The sequence below is a fragment of the Crinia signifera genome, chromosome 2, assembly GCF_055691185.1.
Source record: "Crinia signifera chromosome 2, ASM5569118v1, whole genome shotgun sequence".
NCBI classification, from domain to species: Eukaryota; Metazoa; Chordata; class Amphibia; order Anura; family Myobatrachidae; genus Crinia; species Crinia signifera.
Genome location: NC_139218.1, coordinates 53,913,934 through 53,934,279, shown reverse-complemented (window position 1 = coordinate 53,934,279; position 20,346 = coordinate 53,913,934). Strand labels below are relative to the sequence as shown.

Here is a 20,346-nt window from a genome sequence, read left to right as displayed (position 1 = left end):
TCACCAATAGAAGGAAATTTAATTACATGCAATAAAAGATAATATTGCTGTGCAAGGAACCAGTACATATACAACACCCACATACTAAATGGTAACTAAACAACGTGCAGTGCTGATGCTTACGTTGTCCCAAAAGCCTATCACCTAAACGTTAAGTAAATCATCCCCATAACTTTTTATAAGTGCAATAACCCATCCACACATTAAATACATATATTTAACTTTTTAAAAAACCCTGAGAAGGAATCAATCTCATCTGAAAAAAAGCTACATATATAACTCTACCTAAAGCTACCTATAACTCTATACCTATATAAGATCCCTGCAGGGTGGCAGAGAATGGGCACAACTCCATTATACTTGCCCCCATCGCCACATGTGTCAAAGACGACATAACTGTGCCGACACTCCTACATAAGTAACTCTGAGATGCCACTCACCGGTATGGAGCCCTCACTCAGCTTCGGCATCGCCATCCTGACAGATGTGCCCCGTAACAGCCGGTAATACTATGCTACCACTGTGCCCGCGCTGTACCCACTACTACACAACCGCTGTAGCCTGACTTGGCGCACTCAGCCTGGCGCCAAATCCCACGTCTGGTCACGCAGCGGCAAACAATATGTGTGACGTCAGTCATAGCGGCCTGACCGTGTCCGCCATCTTTGTGTGGGGCAGAAGGGACAGCGAGGTTATTGCGCGGTGGGGCGTATAAGGTAACGTTTCTCACGGGAGTCGTGTACATGGAAAGATGTTTTGACATTTTCCATGCGGGCATGGCTGAGAAGCGCCAGTGGTGTGCGGGGTGCTCGGCCTCGGTCTCTGCTCTCTATGAATGAGGGCAACGTGAAGGTAGTCCGGAGCAACGGAGGCGTCATCATGGCTCATCATTAATCACGTGACCGCAGCAGCTGACCCGGCAGAATCAGAGAGAAGGTATGACATGTGAGTTGGGTAACTGCGCTGGTAGTGTGCTGCTGTGTGACATGTCTGGGACTTGTGTATATATGTTGCTGTATGTATGATGCTTGCATAGCTATATGTTACTGATCTTTGGGTTTTAACATTAAGAGCATAAAGGAAGTTGCTTTTGTATTCTTAGTTGGCGGGTATAACATTCCTCCCAACATGACCCCCCTTAAGGAGGGACACATTGCTCTGCTCATGCACTTCCCTCTTAATTTATAATTGCCATCACCTGTGTTGAAGCACCTTTCTTAGCAATTTACCTGTTCAACACAGATGAGGGTAATTATACATTAAGAGGAAAGTCCAGGAACAGAGCATTGTGTCCCTCCTGGAGAGGGTCATGTTGGGAGGTATGGTATAAGATGATTCCAATAGGAGTTCGATCATCATCGTAATTTTATTTTTTTACCTGATAAGTGATGAATATTAGGTTTTGTGGTCATCATGAAGTCAGAATTATCTCCAAAGCCAGTGTTCCATAGATAATATATTCCTAATATTCAGTGTTTCTGGTATTGAGACCTGTTCTGGAGAGTTTGTAGCTCTAGGCTGGTGGTTCCAAACCTTAGGTACACTGCAGACCATTGGGAGTACTTGAAATTAATATTGGTAATGGAGGAAGAAGTCTTCTGATGGCAGAAGTCTCTTGTTGCCATGGAGATGGACCACATCTCGTCCCTTCCGGTTCCATCTGCAGCACTATTTCATGCTTTTGCTTGACAAGCAATCCACTGGGAGCTACCCGTTTACACAAATTTGGGGTTCATGTAATTAAATCTGCAAATGAACACCCCAAAAAAACATGAAAAACTCATATTAAACATTTCCATGCGCCAACCTACTTTTTTATATCAACCTTGTCCATGTTTGTCATACAGTGTTGACCTAGATGCTACAGGCCCTTTATACCATAACCATAATTTTTCATGGAACCATTTCACACCAAACCGTGACCCAGGATAATGCATCAATAATCAGTTCAAGTGGCAATGTGAAGGGGGGATGAGGGGGTTGTTGTTGGTTTAAACCACTCTTGGTTTTGAAATAATAGAATAATAATAAAAGTATAATAGAGTCACTATGAAGGCAGTACATGCAGAATGCGGCTAAAGAGATTAGCAGCGCCAAGAGTCTTCCTCCACATGAACTCTTGCAGGTGCGACTCCAAATTGTGGCGGGACATACCTCTATGGTGCTTGTTTCGCCATTTGCATGCCCCCACAGTCGCTCAATATTTTGCGTGTGAACCCCCTGACTCTGGGTCAACAGAGTTAATTCGATGGTTCACACGCGCGTGCTCATAACCTGCCTGTTTTAGCTGCTCCGTGTTATACGCCCTCCAGCAATCTGAATAGATTATGGATCCAGGAGCAATGTATTCGTTGATGGCGGCCATCAATGTACTGGCATCTCTTTTCTCAACTGCAGTGACAAACCAGGCACCTGTCTCCCTGCAGATCCCTCCGAAAATCCATTGCTGCGGCAGCATCCTTCCCACATGGTTCTTTCGCTTCACGAAGAGGCTTTCATCCACTTTCTTCCACCATGCCAGGACCACCAATTTGCCTATGGGGCTGGGCAAGTAAGTCCATAGTGCATGCCTCCCTCATCATCGTTGTACTGCACTGCGGTTTTGATGGACATGTGCAGTAGGGCGGAGTGAAAAAACTGAAATTGAGAAATTCAAAATCGGCTAGTGTGGAAAAGTTGTGACTTGACTTGAATAAGAAACGTGCAAAAGCATTTTGATCTGAGTCAACATCTTCTGTTCTGGCAAGAGGCCTGAAGTTTCACTTTTTTGGTGAAAATGACGAAAACTATGAAGATGCTCCGATCTAGTTAAAATTATGTCAGGATGTCTTAGAGTGGTTCATTAATATACTTTAGCTTAGTAAAAGAGAGTAAAAGCTTGTCCTAGTGCAAAGTGGCTGACTTTGGTGGGAGAAAAAATACCTAATAATTGACCCATTTTCATGGTCACAATTGTGAATATTGTGTGTTTTCTCCTGAACGTGTTTATAATAGAAGAAGCACAAATACTCTAAATGGAATTCCGGTGACACTGTGTGAAATATAACACTGCATAATAGCCCTTAATCAGAGCTGATCCCAGTACAAATTTGTTCTCAAAATGGGCAAAACAAATGCTGCATTGCAGGTGGGGCAGATGTAAAGTGCTGAGAGAGTTAAATTTGGGTGGGGTGTGTTGAAACTGAAATCTAAATTACAGTGTAAAAATAATGCAGCCGGTATTTACCTTGCACAGAAACAAAATAACTCACACAAATCTAAAGGTGGCCATACATCTACAGATTGATTGTCAGATTGGGCAGGTTGGAACAAACAGCTGGTAATATCTGAATGACAGTTTTTCAGCATTTCAAAGCAAATGGTCAACTGTCATTTGCTCTCATCTTTTACCAGGATTTTGTTCCAACCAGACAGATCGGACAATAAATCTGTAGATGTATGGCCACCTTAAATCTCTCTGCACATGTTACATCTGCCCCACCTGCAGTCCAGCATTTTTTTGCCCATTTTGAGAACAAATTTGTACTGCGATCAGGTCTGATTAAGGGCCACTATGCAGTGTTATATTTCAGACAGTGTCACTGAACTATATGAAATTGGATTTATGCTGCTCTCTTTGCAGTGCATATACAAAGATAGACAATCCTGTGTATATAAATAAGAAATAACTGTTGCAGTCTGTTATTGAAAAACAGTAACTGTTACAATAAGTTTTACAAGTTAACAGTGTGAACTGTCTAATGTATCATTTTACATATCACTTCTGTTTATTGACAGAAAAATAGTGTTGCATCCCCTATACTGGGAACATGATTGGGCTGCATTACAGCATATAATTATGCCAAAGATAAGCCAATATATTAACTGTTAAATACGTTGAAGTGAATTATGATGTAATAAATTGTAAGCTTGCAGCAGGGCCCTCTAACCCCCAAGTCTGTCTGTCATTACCCAGTTTGTTTTATCACTGTCTACTATTGTAAAGCGTAACAAAATCTGCTGAGCTATATAAGAAACTGTAAATAAACAAATACATTGATTCAAAAAATAACAGGTTAATCATTCTATGAGTGGTGTCCAGCAGTACATATATGCCAATCCCTGTGTTCATTTCTAGGCAGCAGGGCCGTCTTAACAGCAGTGTGGGCACCTGGGCAAAGCAATGCACTGGGGCCCTTACCCATTCTCCCCTCCTAGGGGTGGGGGGTGGTATCAGCAGCAGCTTTGGTGTCCCACGGGTGGCAGGGGGGGCTCTATCTTCCATTCAACATATAGGATCTGGAGCAGTAACTTCTGCTAATTACTCCTTTACTGCACAGGTGGTGGGAGGGTGAACACTAACGTGTGGAAGGGGGCACTGAGCTGTATGAAGGGTCCCTTGTAAATGACTTCCAGGGAGGTAGGGGGTGGCTTTATACACAGGGGACGGTTGGATAATGGAGTGGGCTTAATATTCGTCATTTTCCGTTGGAAGGGCAGCTTGTTTGACTGCAGATATCACCATTATCTGGAAATAGATTTCTTAGCCTAGTATAAAAACCTAGAGTCCCAACTTTCAGGAGGTGCTGGGGACTTGGGGATCAGAGATCAGGAACCAGAGCAATCCATTGACAAAAATATAAAACTGTACACCAGACGTTTGGAGCTGGAGCAGGGACCGGCTGCTGGAAGGCTGATATCTCTGGTTCTGGGCATGATAGAGACAAGCCGCTAGTGTCAGTGAGAACCTGAGAAATATGACTGGAAATTGTAATTAACAGGTCGGATGTGGACTGCTGCTTTGAAGTTGGATATCTGCAGTTCCCCAGGGCCGATTTTCAAAATTCTGGTATCCCTGGAAAAAAGGGGATCCTCAGCTATCAACATAGAGCTTATACACCTGGGGCCCCTGGGCAAGTGCCCATTAATCCCATACAAAAAGACGGCCCTGCTAGGCAGGATTGATCAGCAATACTTATTACAGCATAATGCACTTTAATGTATTTAACTGTTAATATATTGGCTTATCTTTGGCATAATTATATGCTGTAATGCAGCTGCAGGTGGGGCAGATGTAACATGTGCAGAGGGAGTTAATGTGGCCATACATCTACAGATTTATTGTCCGATCTGTCTGTTTGGAACAAAATACTGGTAATGGATGCTTTGAAATGCTGATACTTTGCTTTGAAATGCTGGAAAACTGCCAAACACTGTCATTCAGATATTACTAGGTATTTGTTCCAACCAGCCAGATCTCACAATCGATCTGTAGATGTATGGCCACCTTTAGATTTGTGTTGAGTTATTTTGTTTCTGTGCAGGGTAAATACCGGCTGCATTATTTTTACACTGCAATTTAGATTTCAGTTTCAACACACCCCGCCCAAATTTAACTCTCTCCGCACGTTACATCTGCCCCACCTGCAATGCAGCATTTGTTTTGCCCATTTTGAAAACAAATTTGTACTGCGATCAGGTCTGATTAAGGGTCATTATGCAGTGTTATATTTCACCCAGTGTCACTGAAATTCCATTTAGAGTATTTGTGCTTCTTCTATTATAAACACGTTCAGGAGAAAACACACAATATTCACAATTGTGACCATGAAAATGGGTCAATTATTAGGGATTTTTTTCTCCCGCCAGTCAGTCACTTTGCACTAGGACAAGCTCGTACTGTTTTTTACTATGCTAAAGTATATTAATGAACCACTCTAAGACATCCTGACATAATTATAACTAGATTGGAGCATCTTCATAGGTTTCGTTATTTTCACCTAAAAAGTGAAACTTTAGGCCTCTTGCCAGAACAGAAGATGTTGACTCAGATCAAAATGCTTTTGCACGTTTCTTATTCAGGTCAAGTCACAACTTTCCCACACTAGCCGATTTTGAATTTCTCAATTTCAGTTTTTTCACTCCGCCCTAATGTGCAGTTTCCGGTCGCAATACGCCACACTTGTCAGTTCCTCCACCCAGGAGTAGATAAACCGGACAAGGGTGAGGAAGGGTAACCAGCACCCCGGGAACCAGTGCGCCGCTCTGAACTGACCTTATTGTGGCAAGCCTTAATGTGGCAGCGCCACATGCTTTCCTTTAGGGATAGCCACGTCGGGTGGCCGTTTACACAATTTTGCGTCACTGGCAGCAACTGGTGGCGCTGGTAAAACCTTACAGCCTCCTCCTCTGTATTTGGCAAGGTGAATATGCTCATCGGTTCACCTGCCATCGCTGTAACATCTGTTGCGTTCTGAGCTCTCCCTGATGCAGCCATCACGGTCAGTTATTCACCTCAGACCGAATCTGACATGGACCGGAAACACTTACGCAAGTTTTGACTGACTACGCTATTTGGGCAGCCTACGCTTATTCAGAAAGCACAGCTATGGTAACTGATAAACGTCCATACCATATTATCTACTGAGATCGCATCGCACGACACTAAAACGGGACGTGCGATGCAATGCGATTTCCTAACGCAAGCGTATGTATGTTAATCGGGCACCCTGTTACTGCATAAGTACTGACTTATTTTGTTTCTGTGCAGGGTAAATACTGACTTCTTTATTTTTACACTGCAATATAGATCTCACTTTGAAGTAAAACCCCACCCAAAACTTTCTCTGCACAAGTAACATCTACCCCTCCTGCAACCAGAATATCCCCCATAGTAACTATGATTTGGTCTAAGTTGCCTCTGCTCTGGCATGTCCCTCTACAACCCTTACAGTTTAAAAGGACTTGTGGATAGACACCTAAATGACAACATCACGTCTTTGCATTTTTCAACACTACAGTCTTTAACCTGGCTTTTTCCTTCTTACTCCTTGTAATCACTTTGCTTGCTAAATCCTGTTCTTTTCCTGAGATCCGTCTACTTGTTTTCTATTTGCAAGGGCCCTGGCACTCAATGTGTACTATGTAACAGGAACCTCGTACAATCAGCTTCGGTACTTATCATGCTTTTACCATTAAAACTGCTGCATTTCCCGTTTTCATGGTATGAGACTTACAGTATGCTAGGAGCTTGAAGAAATATCTACTTAGAAAAACTACTGGATATGGGAGAAAGCTGATGTCTTATCAATTAAATTGTGGCAACATTTAAGGATGTATTGAAAGCCTAGATGAGGTTTAAATGCACTGGAATAAATCTTTTCAGTCATCCTATTGGATGCATATTTGTGTATGTTTATCTGAGATGGCTTTTCTTAAAGTGGCTTGCTTTGTAATGGGAATGGATAGCTTGGAAGGAGTAAGTAGAACAAATCCGGTCATGTAGGGCGAAATGTAATGGGGGGGGGGATTTTTGATCATCTTTAATAATCGCATCAAATCGCATGTGCAAAAATCACACAATTTGTTTTAAATTTGCAAATGTAATAGGTTGCTTGCAATTTCACTTCACATGCGATTTTGAGCGATTTTTCGTTATGAAAATGTGCGATTTTTGATAAAATGTGCGATTTTGTGGGGGGAAAAGTTAAAAAAAAATGGCTTGGGGTCCCCCTTCCTGAGCATAACCAGAAATTGAGCCGGACCTAATTCCATAAATACGGGGGACAAAAAGCGTAGGGGTCCCCCGCATTTCTGAAACCAGCCTCGGACTCTTGGCCCGGTTCCAAATCGCCACTCCAAAATGTGCGAATTCGCGGCAAAAAGTGTGATTTTTTTTTTTTTTTTTTTTTTACTGCGAATCGCACCCTATTACATGTGCAATTTTTGGAAAACGTGCGATTTTGGACATTTTTGACCAAAAATAGCACATGTCTAACAAATCGACCTCTATTACATTTCGCCCATTGTGCTGTCTATTAGGAAAGTGCAAGCAGAAATTTTGGGCAACCACAGCACTTACACTTGTTGGCAGCAACAGTTTAATTGCTCCGTTGAACGCCCAAATAACAATTGAATCCACACACCCCACCCCATTGACACATATAACAATCTCAAGGGTAGAAGGGTCTGTTTTGGTCCTCTGAGTCAGGACAATCCAGCAAAAAAAAAAGGTACTTGTTTCCTAGCACGGCGCCCGTCGGGTCCCATCGCATACCATAACTTAAGGTATGCGATGGGACCCGATCAGACCCGACCGACCCGATTTTCGGGCTTTAAAGACGTTTCTGTACAATTAAAAAATAGGTTGCAACGCATGCCATTATAATGGCATGCGATCCGACCGACCCACCCACCCGATTTTTACATTGGACCCAATGTTAAATGGTCCTGAGACCCGATTTTTAATTGTATACCTACCCTGATGGTTAATTATTATGTCAAATGGCCCCCCATTCTTAACGCAACGCCACGATCAACGTCAACCCGAAGCTTGGCGAGCGCAGCGGTACGCGTCCTCTGACCTTTTCATACCCCCATTATCCACATCGGCGTGGAGTTGACTTTATATAGGGTGGCGAGCCACCGAAGCGTGGCGAGCGGACGCGTAATACGTGTGAAGTAATCTGCGTCCCCACGCGGGGCTCGCTGCGCTCGCCACACTATATAAAATCAACTCACGGCAGCCAGTGTTTGTTGATACGTATTATTGTTGGTACAGCTATAGAGCAGCCACTTTGACCACAAGCGCCACAAAATCCCTACCAGTATTTATAACACCTAAACGTAACTTTACTAAACTATTGTGTTATTTCAGTTGACTTGAATACGTGCAGGCAGGTCTTAATGTACAACCGCAGACATGTATTTCCTTGCTGTTCCACTTTTGTTTGTGCTCATAAACTAATTTCCCTCCTCTATTCCACCCTCCTCTCCCTTTTGTGTTCTTCCAATTTCCTTTTTATATTCTCTACAAAATTATGCATATTGCACATTGTCATTTTGTAGGTAAAATCTTTTACTTGTATCCATCTGTTCTCATGTGACTTGCCATCTTTATCTGCCAGTGTGACGTCTTGGGCTTAATCCCCACCACAGCCCAGACTGTGTTGAGTTTCCATGGGCTACCCCCAAGTCCTCAGGTTTGCTCCCACACAATAAAACAATATTCTGGTAGGGTTAGCCAATTAACCGTACGTGTGGTAGGGAATATACATTGTAAAGTTCTGTGGAATATGAATATGCTGTATAAATAACTGGCAATAATGATTACTTATACACAAGAACAGTCACATGACACACATAGTCAGGGGGGAGGTATAGTGTGTTTGTACACCATTATACATTTATTTCTTCTACGATCCCATGGCAGCCTTAACATTGGGATTTCATCCCTCCTCCTCGTAATTAGACAGGTTACTTTTTTCCCAGGGACCTCCCCTTCCTGTATAAATCCCTGCTCCTCCCAGACCCTGGTGTCTTTTTTTCCTGTCTCCTTGTGTAGTTAGAGGCAGGAGTGGTTACTTTATTTTGGGCTCACTTCATAGATACAGGGGGTCACTATGGGAAGAGCAACATGGAAGCGTGGCTCTAAAGAGTACTGTCCATGTAAAAAGGCAGGAGCGGATGGGTAAGTCTCCCAAGAAGCATATATGTATATCACCTTTAAACCGCTGCGGAAATCCAGATGGTACTGCTACAGAGAGCTGCGGCGTCCAGGCAGCGTGTTCGACTACAAGCACCAGGATTCAGAGCGCCGGAGGCTACTTCCGCCGACGCTAGGCTTTCAGCGTGGCGGTGACGCGCTTCCGCTGCGGCAGGACTACAGCGTCCACAATGCATTGCGGTACGCCATTTCCGGCAACAGCACGCCCAGGCGCGCTCTGCACAGTCAAAAGCCGCTGTACGAACGGCACTATGGCAGCTTGTATGGAAGCAGAGGGATCTCTGAGCAAGCGGTGGTACAGCGTTTCTGAGAGGCCAGTGGCAGTGACTTTGTTTAGCCGGTTTAAGGTAGGACACTTCCTTACTACTCGGATACCTCAGATGTTTATAGGATATCTCTCATGGGAATATGTTCATTCAGGTCCTTTGACAGTATGGAACAGCAGAATCTGCCTTCCCCCACTAGAGAAGAGAGTGCCCCTGTGAGGTGAGCCTTGTTATTTTTTTTATGCTAATAGGAATAGGGTTTTTTTGTTATAGCATAGTGACAGGCTTTCTTTCTCCATAGTGTGCCGGAAAATGAGGTACAGACTGGAGCTAGGAAGAAAACAATTAAGAAAAAGCATAGAGAAACATGCTGCATGAACTGTGACAGAAAGTTTGAATTTGTACAAGGCAAAACACTATGTGGACAGTGTGAAGTACAACCTAAACAGGACTCAGGAGCAAGTAGTGATAGTCATACTAAGATGCTTAAGGATTTGATGGACTGGATGAGAGACTCTTTCGTTTCCAAAACAGAATACAGGGAAGATCAGGGCTCTAAGAGGTCCAGAGATCAGGCAGGTCTGCCATATGAGGATCCCAATACTTCTGATGAGCATGACGGGGCACAGGTTGCCGATGATGAGCCTGGTGAAATTAAGGAAGACACTAGAATATTCAATTTTGAGACAGTTGAGATTATTCTGAAAAATATATATAAAACCATGAATTATGAAGATCCGGTAACTCCCGTGGAGGGGGCGGATGTATTATTTGAGGATAGGTCGAAAAAGACAAGATCCTTTCCGGTACACCGTGTAATCAAAGAGGTCATTAATAAAGAATGGACGAATGTGGAGAAAAAACAGGGCAAGTTGTTCCGAGTTGACCGGATGTATCCCATTAAAGATGATGATTTTATTAAATGGTGCGGACTACCAAGAATTGATGCAGCTGTGGCGGAGGTTACATCTCGCACTACCTTACCGTTGGAGGACGGAGCCTCCTTCAAGGATCCAATGGATCGAAGGATGGAGAACTCATTAAGAAAACTACACTTCTCCACGGCTGTGTCTTTGAAGGCGGGTGTTTCTATGGCATCGGTAGCCAGGGCCCTTAGGGTATGGTGTGCCACTCTTCATAATGACATTGAGGAGAAAATCTCCAGACAATATCTATTAAAGAATTTAGAGGTGATCCAGAAATCGGTGGAGTTCTTATGCGAGGCCTCATTGGATGTGACAACATTTGCAGCCAGGGCTATGTCAGCTGGAGTAGCCACAAGAAGAGCTTTATGGCTAAGGCCCTGGGCTGCTGACTCCAATTCAAAAAACCGTCTAGTATCATTACCTTTTGAAGGAGCATTCCTATTTGGGACCAAATTGGATGCGCTAATTCATAGGCTCACGGGAGGTAAATCCTTGAAATTACCTCAAGATAGGAAGACTCGTTTCCAATATCCTTCAGGCTCCAGACAAGCGTTCAGAGAAGCCAAGTCTTATAGGCCGGGTAGGCCATACAATCAAAGAGGGGCTTTCGCCTCTTCTCGCCAGTCCTTTCGTCAAAACTTCCGAAGAGGTGGCAGACAATGACAGTCAGCAGTTTCCCCCGGTAGGAGCCCGGCTGTTACTATTTGCCAACATTTGGGGGAATTCAGTTCAGGACATTTGGGTTCAGAACATAGTGTCCGAGGGTTATCAGCTGGAGTTTGCTCAGATACCTATCAAGAATTATTTTATGGAATCAAGAGATCCGAAAACAAAGTTGGAGAAGAGAGAATTGAAGAAAGTCATAGTCAATCTGTTACTAATAAGGGCAATAGAACCGGTTCCATCAGAACAAAGGATGGAGGGGTTTTACTCCAATCTTTTCCTAGTCAGGAAGAATACAGGAGGTTTCAGAACTATAATAGACCTAAGGCGTCTGAATCAATACCTGAAAGTAAGAAAATTCCAAATGGAAACTATGAAGACGATCACAGCAGGAGTAAGAAGAGGAGACTTCATGGTGTCTCTAGACTTAAAGGACGCCTACTATCATGTTCCGATCCACATCAGTCACAGAAAATTTCTCAGGTTTTCAATCAAGGGAAAACACTATCAGTTCACGTGCCTCCCCTTCGGGTTAGCCTCATCCCCGAGGGTATTCACCAAGGTGCTAATAACAGTGATAGCGAATCTCAGGAAGAGGGGGATTCTGCTGTGGCCTTATTTGGACGATATTTTGATAGCTGCTCCTTCCAAGCAAATTCTAATGAAACAGCTCAAGATAGTAAGGGAGCACTTGCAGTCGCACGGATGGCTAGTGAACGAAGAAAAGAGCCAGCTGGAGCCAACACAAAGAATAAAGTTTCTGGGAGTGATGATAGATTCCGTGAAGTTCAACATTTCCCTGTCAGAGGAAAGATGTGTGAAGATAAGAGAACTAACAGTCGCCTTGGCAGAAAGAAGAGTTGTAGTTCTCAGAGATTGGGTGAGGCTTCTGGGAATGATGTCATCCACGATCGGGATAGTTCCATGGGCTCAATGGAACATGAGAGAATTACAGTGGGCAGTGTTGCCATACCTAAAGAGAAGATGGACAAAAACAGAGAAGATGTCAATTCCGGACAAAGCAAGGAAATCTCTGTCATGGTGGAGCAAGCCAACCCTGAGGGACAAGGTGACATCGTTGAAGGTGCCCAAGTTTGTAGTCATTACAACCGACGCGAGCCAATCGGGCTGGGGAGCCCATTCCGAAGGAGAGACGGTACAAGGGCTATGGACAAAAGGAGAAAGTCGGAATTCATCCAATTGGCGAGAGGCCGAGGCGGTATGGAGAGCAATCGAGTTCTTTTCTCCAAGAATCAGGAAGTCAGATTTAAGAATCTTCTCCGACAATACCTCAGTTGTGGCCTACCTAAATCATCAGGGGGGCACGAGGAGCAAGTCCCTAATGAATGTAGTTGCGAAAATAGTGTCATGGGCAGAGGAGAATCTGTATTCACTAACAGCCTTATTCATGCCCGGGAAACAGAATGTGCTAGCAGACTTTCTCAGTCGAAAGCAGATCCTCCCAGGCGAGTGGGAGCTGAATGGAGAGACTTTCAGGGAACTAACCAGCCGGTTTGGAGTTCCAGAAGTGGACCTCATGGCAACACATTTGAACAAAAAGGTAGAGAAATTCTTCTCCAGATTTTGGCTACCCCAAACATCAGCAGCAGATGCCTTGTCAGTCCAATGGGTGTTCCGATTAGGGTATGTGTTCCCACCTATTCCATTGATTCACAAAGTGCTAAAGAAAATAATGGAGGATCAGGTAGAGGTGATAATAATCCTTCCTTTCTGGCCTCGGAGATCCTGGTTCGCAACAGTACAGAGATTGGCGATTCTAGGTCCATGGACCCTCCCACTGAGACCAGATTTGTTAAGACAGGATCAAGTGCTTCACCCGGATCCAGCTACGCTAGCTTTGACGGCTTGGAGATTGAGAGGAACTCCTTGAAGCAGAAAGGTCTGTCAGACCAAGTGGTGGCGATCCTGCTACAAGCAAGGAAGAAAGTTTCTTCAAATATCTACTATAGGGTATGGCGTACCTTTATCAACTGGAGAGGGGTGACATTACCAATCCAAGAGACATCCACAGCAGAGATTCTACAGTTCCTGTGTAGAGGGTTCTCCGAAGGTCTGGCCAACTCTACATTAAAGGTGCAGATCTCAGCCTTGAGCGTCCTGGTGGAGAGAAGGCTAGCAGAGGAGCAGTTGATTATAAGATTCTGTAACGCAATTAAAAGGATGAGACCTCCAATTAGAGCGCTAGTAGCATCATGGGATCTGAATTTGGTTTTGACGACCTTAATGAAAACTCCATTTGAACCTTTGTCCGAGACTTCGTTGAGACATTTAACATGGAAGACAGTATTCTTAGTTGCCATAACATCGGCAAGAAGAGTCAGTGAACTACAAGCCCTTTGGGCGGAAGAACCTTATTTAAAGATACTTCCAGGAAGGATTGTTTTAAAAACGAATCCACATTTCGTTCCAAAGGTGATTTCTGAATTCCACCTCAATCAGGAGATCTCGCTACCTTCATTCTATCCTGACCCACAGAGTGAAGAAGAAGAATTGTTACACAGACTAGATGTGGTAAGATGTATTACCATTTACCTACAAAGAATGGAGGACGTTAGGCAATCAAGAAGCCTGTTCATCATCCCGGAAGGAGCCAGAAAGGGGCTTACACCTACCAAGCAGACCATCGCTAGATGGTTGAGAGAAGTTATCTCATTTGCATACAAATTGGAAGGAAGAGAAGTTCCGGCGATCATTTCGGCACACTCCACGAGGGCTACGGCGACTTCCTGGGCTCTGAAGGCGAATGCATCAGTCAAGGATCTGTGCGACGCCGCTACTTGGTCCTCAGTCCATACCTTTTCAAGGCATTATGAGCTAGATGTATCAAGAACTCAATTTGGGAGTCAAGTTTTGCAGAGTGTGTTTAAAAAGTAAAAGTCTATAGAACATGCTTTCGTGTCCCTCCCTTTCTTATTGGCTTTGGTATTTCCCAATGTTAAGGCTGCCATGGGATCGTAGAAGAAAACATCGGATTATACTCACCGATAATTACTTTTCTTCTTAGAGACCATGGCAGCCATGGTTTGCCCTCCCTTTGTGTTCTTTTTTCCCAGGAATGGAAGGAGACACTCGAAAAGACACCAGGGTCTGGGAGGAGCAGGGATTTATACAGGAAGGGGAGGTCCCTGGGAAAAAAGTAACCTGTCTAATTACGAGGAGGAGGGATGAAATCCCAATGTTAAGGCTGCCATGGTCTCTAAGAAGAAAAGGAATTATCGGTGAGTATAATCCGATGTTTTTTCTTGCATTTTTAATTCAATAACTGACACAATGCTACAGTTACGCTAACTTTTGTCAGTAGAAAAATTGGTGATTAGGAAATTTTAGAGCTGACATCATTAAAGGAAGCAGCCTAAGCACAGCTCACTGCTCTTGACAATGCGCTGATCTCATTACATCTATAAATGTCGTAGGACATTTTGTTATTAATAATACCGCTTCACTTTCTTCTCAGAGACTAAAGTGAAAGTTAGATTTCAGTCTGTCTTTATACAGTGTAGGGTGCTGATTAGCTGCTGGGTGAAGTCACAAATTATCTGCTGTTCTCTGTACTCTGCGCGATCCCCAATAAGTCAGTCTTTCTAACAAGACCTGAACATTAGCATGTAAGGGCGGTAAAAGCAGCACATCTTGAGTGGGGATTGACAGCAGAGATATACAGTACAATTATTTCATGCACTTAGACAAAAAGTAGAACAGTGCTGTTTTTAATAAGTTTTTATGTGTCATTTACCAGAATTGAGCTGACCGATCACCTAAATACCTGATTAAATTATTTTCTTTATTGCATTTAAATGTTCCCTGATATAGAGCTGCAGACCTCACTCAATTCCCGATGGAGCTTCCCGTGTTGGATTGGCAGAACCATGCATGCAAGAAGTGGTCACAGCTTACTGCGCTTGACAGAGCTCATTTTTCTCCAGACTCAGATCTTAAGGATAGCTTCAGGACTTGTTGGTCACAGATTCAGTAAGTAACTTTATGGTATTGACTGAAAACATGTGTGGTGATGATAACAAGCTTGGTGGCGCCAGTTGGCCACCTCACCAGGTTTGGAAATGTTGGATCCTCCCCACAAGATTAAGAAGTTGGGATAAGATACCTGTTTGGGGTTCAGTACAAACCGCCATGCAGAAGGCCAGCAGCACAGGGGGACGCTGTGAAAAACCAGTGAGGTCACTATTACCCTTTCAGATCGCACCTAATTACCGGGTTCATGCCAATTTGTTACCGGTTCGACCCGGTAATAGGTGCGATCTGAAAGGGGTAATGGTGCCTTCACTATTACTCCTAATTACTTGACCCACACAGTGGGTGTGTTTGTGGAAGTAAATTGAGTACACTCTATAAGATATATCTGCAGATCAACTGACATCGTTCACAGACATATTACTGGTACACACTGGCCGATGGTCCATCAATAAACAGCCAACTCAGACCTAATTGAATTGACCTCACAAACCGCTTTCAGATTGCAAAATGCAGGATTGCACCGGAACTTTAAATGGTTCAGTCGCGACTTCCAAACCAGCCCTGCATTTTGCTCTCTCCGGCCCCTTCAGCAACTTTTTACTCTTGTGGGGAAGATCTAATTGGATCGCACCTAATTACCGGGTTCATGCCAATTTGTTGCAGGTTCGACCCGGTAATAGGTGTGATCTGAAAGGGCTTACTGGGTCCAGCAAACCGACAGCATTACGAACCGGTTAAAAAACAAGGGTGCATGCCAGTTCGTTGCTGTGCACTGTGAACAGGTTCATCTGGTCGAGCGACCCGGTTCCCATTCATACTGATGGAGGAGTCCGTGCTTGGAGCAGCATCGGCTCTAACCGCTGCCTCTTCCCCCTCCCCCGATGATGTTCCACCTTGCCGGGTCGCTGAAGGGGCTGGAGAGAGCACAATGCAGGGTTGCTTCGGGACTGAACCATTTCAAAGTCCTGGTACGATCCTGCATTTTGAGGTCTGAAAGCGGTATATGAGGTCAATCCTATTAGGTCTGAGTTGGCTTTAAACGCTCATTTATTGATGGACCATCGGCCAATGTGTACCAGCAATATGTCTGTGAACGATCTGCAGATATATCTTACAGAGTGTACACAAACTGACACCTAATTGGATTGATGCCTACAGTATGTGCTTAGCTGCATGGACATTCGGTTCAAGGAGTAAGTTTTTTTATTAAGAAGTCACAAAGGCAAGGACAGGATTATTGCTTGGTATGGCATTTGGTGGACCCACCGACCATGTCAGCCCATTAAATTGTGTACAGCTTACAAATAGGTGCTAAATTCATTTCATGCACTAAATGGCATTCGATTATTGACTTGCCCTTATAGCAGAAGCCACTTTTGTATTGAGCAGGGGTGTAACTAGATCTGTGTGGGCACCATAGCATGTTTTTGCCCACACATAGAGAAAAAGCATACTCAGCAATGTAGGCTTATGGTGTATACACACGGTGAGATTCCTTTGCTATTCGACTAAGATTCGATTGTTATGCAATCTTTGCTAGCTCATGTACTATTTACATACAATTCATACTACACAGGCGCTTTCACAGATTGTCCTAGTATGCCATGGGCTGCTGTCATCTTACCTGGCAGGGAGCAGGCATGAGGCTGTGCACTGCTGCCTTTGGGCTGTGGTCCCTCCCAGTTTTCCTGTGGTCCTCCAGCCAGATTATGTACCACATGTCTCCCCTGTCGTGTTCGATATCTGTACTGTTTTTTTACCTGCTACTTATGTGGCTGTTGCAATCGCCAAGTGGTGTGCCGCTAAATGGCTGCCTGGGTGCTTTACAGCTCAATGAATATATATTCCCCATGTCCGTGTCACACACCAGGATACATTTAGTGCATATCTGTACATGTGATCTATATCTGTACGGTCACTGTTACTTGTTCCCACCCTGGCTGTTGCACAGCACTCCAAATCAAATTCCTAGTATACGCAACTATACCTGGCCAATAAAGCTGATTCTGATGTGTAATTGATTTAATGGCAATAAAAAAATTACCATGCTGAACCTTAGAACACTAGTTTACAGGTTCATAAACACTATCCTCAGGACCCCACACAGTTCATGTTTTTTAGGTCACCTGTGTATTTTTAAAGGTGATAGTTGGTGATCCTGCCAGTTAACCTGGAAAACGTGACCAACTTTCGGTTCTGGAGACCGATTTTTCCGCCTGTGCTTTAGCTGTATGTGCGAGGGATGTGTTCCAATAATCCATTGGGTGTTATTCACTAAAGGCCCATACACACTGGGCAACTTTGAGCTGAAAGCAGCTAATTTTTCTTGTTTGAGCTGCTTTCATCTATGAACAGTATGTAGTGTTCTATCTAGCACCCCACAGCTTTTACAACCAGTTCAGTTTCTCTTCTCTGCCTGGGGTTTCGATGTCTGCTATGTCTATCACATTGGGCCTTATTCTGGTCTGTGCAGACGGAGCCGAATATGCGGCCAGGACCGTGCGTCCTAAACCCCGCCTTTCGTACGGATCGCTCACTCCGTCCGAACGTGGTAAGAAGCTGTCCGAACGGACTGCAAGTGTATTTCTCATGTATACACCTCCTCCATGTCAGGGAACCTCCCCCATCATTCGATGGTCGCAGACCATCGAATGCAGGAACGAGTGGTCAGGCAGCTCCCGCAACCTCAGACCACACGGACATTTCTCCGTGCAAAAGCAGAGATCTGGGCGAGCAGCTGACATCCGGCAATGTCATATGTCCGCCCCCTACACGTGCGTCACGGCCGCATTACCATGCGTACGCCCAGCGTTTTCATGGGAATGCCCATGAAACGCGGGGTGTAAACATATGGTAATGAGCCCAAACAGCCCTTCACACCCCTCTCCACCCCCTGTTCGTAGTGTACACATTTTATGCGGAATTTGGATGTGCGTCCCGTTCGCACATGCGCAGAGACGCCTCTGCACATGCGCAGACACAAAACATCGGCGGACCGACCGCACGCAGACATTACCGCACCAACCAGAATAAGGGCCATTGTGGCCTGTATCTCCGTACAGAGATACAGGCCGTACAATGCCCAGGGTATATGGAACTTAAGGATCTCAAAAGCAAAATCTTTCTCTAATGGGAAAAACCATGCTGCACTGAAGGTAGGGCAGATGTAATGTGCAGAGAGAATTATATTTGGGTGGGGTGTGTTTATTTTTATACTGCAATGTAGACACTAAATTACTCACCCAAATCTAACTCTCTGCACATTACATCTGCCCCACCTGTAGTTCAACAAGGTTTTGTTCATTTCAGAAAGATTTTACTTTTTAAAATCCATACTGAATAACCCCCATATTGTGTGATGTGAGTTGGTCACAAATTGAAAGATTGACTTTACATGCAGCATTTTCAGAGGATAACTGATAGAGGGCGCCGCGTCAGCCATCTTTTCTTCACTGTCAATACGGTTACATTTCAATACTGAAAAGAATATCTGTTAAAGTTAAAATATAGCTGAGCTCTTGCTCTAGGCATAATGTCTTCTTCCATTATACCACATTTATTTCCATAGATTCATTTTATCGCTTTCTCCTAATGCAGCCCCAATTGGCCTGTTTGCAATGGAACAACTGTTTGACCAAAATGTTCTTCTGATTATATCTTTTTATTATTATTATTAAAGGTGTAATTTCAGAATTGCAGAGGTAAAAAAGACAAAAAAACTCCTAGGAAAGTTTAGTTGGAAGTATGATTGCTGAACGTATTTATTACTTTCACTGTAGGAATGTTCAGATTATATAGTATGCATGCTTTAACATCTGAGTAATCAGCACTTTTTACTGTAAGAGAATGTACTTATGTAGGAACAATTGCAGCTGCTACACTGCATGCTCTCGGCTACAAGTGTATATTAGTTGCACTGTATGTACTGGACTTCTCTTTTCCCTTTTTTTTAATATAGAGATATGTTCTCATATACCTAGCCTCAATACTGTCTACAGCGCGAAATGTCTGCCGTGAGTGAGCCATGTTAAAAGTATTTGTTGTGCAACGGTGTGTCATAATAGCAACGCAAAAATCATAATTAATTTAACATGTAACGCTTGTAAGTCTGTGTGCGACTAAAGGTGGTATTCAGAACACTTTAAATACAAAAAATGACAATAGTTATTCGCGCTCACAAACAGAGACTGCTGCTGGAAATACCACCGGATTGGGATACCAAACCCAAAAAAATACCACAAAGACAACAAGATGTGGAACTCCACAGCGCTACCTCCGGAAATGTTTCTTGTTTCCCTATGTATATATGGGTCAAGACTTAACAGATATGGAAAAGAAAATATAACAGTACAGATTTCAATTAGTAAGAGTCCATATATTGAATTTTCAAATCCTTCCAAATCCTAGGGTGACTCACCTAGTCTGGCTAGGAGATGTTCCCATAAAGGTTTCTTTCTAAATATAAGAAATGGAAACTCACCAGAGGGCAGTGCCCTATTTTCATCCAAAGGTATCTTTTTATTTTCGATCCAAGATGACAGGACACTCTGAATCATCCAAAGTCCACAATTTATTCCTTTAAAACCAGGACATTCACCCTCCCACTGAACAAGGAAGTCCTTCTCCCACCCGGAATGGAAGAAATATAGTCCAAGTTGTGCAGATGTTATGACACCAGTGGATAGGGGTTCAGTCCAAATACCAGTAATCCTCTAAAAACACCAACGCGTTTCGAACTTATACAGTTCTTCCTCAGGGTGAAGAACTTCACCCTGAGGAAGAACTGTATAAGTTCGAAACGCGTTGGTGTTTTTAGAGGATTACTGGTATTTGGACTGAACCCCTATCCACTGGTGTCATAACATCTGCACAACTTGGACTATATTTCTTCCATTCCGGGTGGGAGAAGGACTTCCTTGTTCAGTGGGAGGGTGAATGTCCTGGTTTTAAAGGAATAAATTGTGGACTTTGGATGATTCAGAGTGTCCTGTCATCTTGGATCGAAAATAAAAAG

The 20,346-nt window shown here is 43.7% G+C and overlaps 2 protein-coding genes across 4 annotated transcripts in view; one reads left to right on the top strand and one right to left on the bottom strand.

The window, feature by feature from the left end:
- The window catches only part of RPA1 (replication protein A1), a 58,889-nt gene extending 58,272 nt beyond the window's left edge, over positions 1-617 (bottom strand). Inside the window, exon 1 of the mRNA XM_083172136.1 lies at positions 441-617. Coding sequence (XP_083028262.1) covers positions 441-476 — 36 coding nt within the window. The 5' untranslated portion in view covers positions 477-617. The remainder of the gene's footprint in view (positions 1-440) is intronic.
- A 50-nt stretch (positions 618-667) lies between these two features.
- SMYD4 (SET and MYND domain containing 4) overlaps positions 668-20,346 on the top strand; it is a 42,496-nt gene continuing 22,817 nt past the window's right edge. The window contains exons 1-2 of one of the 3 annotated variants that reach the window (XM_083172135.1): positions 668-945; positions 15,171-15,329. In XM_083172135.1, the coding sequence (XP_083028261.1) occupies positions 15,196-15,329 (134 nt within the window). In that variant the 5' untranslated portion in view covers positions 668-945; positions 15,171-15,195. Of the gene's footprint in view, positions 946-2,339; positions 2,552-15,170; positions 15,330-20,346 lie in introns of those variants that run through there. The other 2 variants (XM_083172134.1, XM_083172133.1) reach the window with 2 other exon arrangements.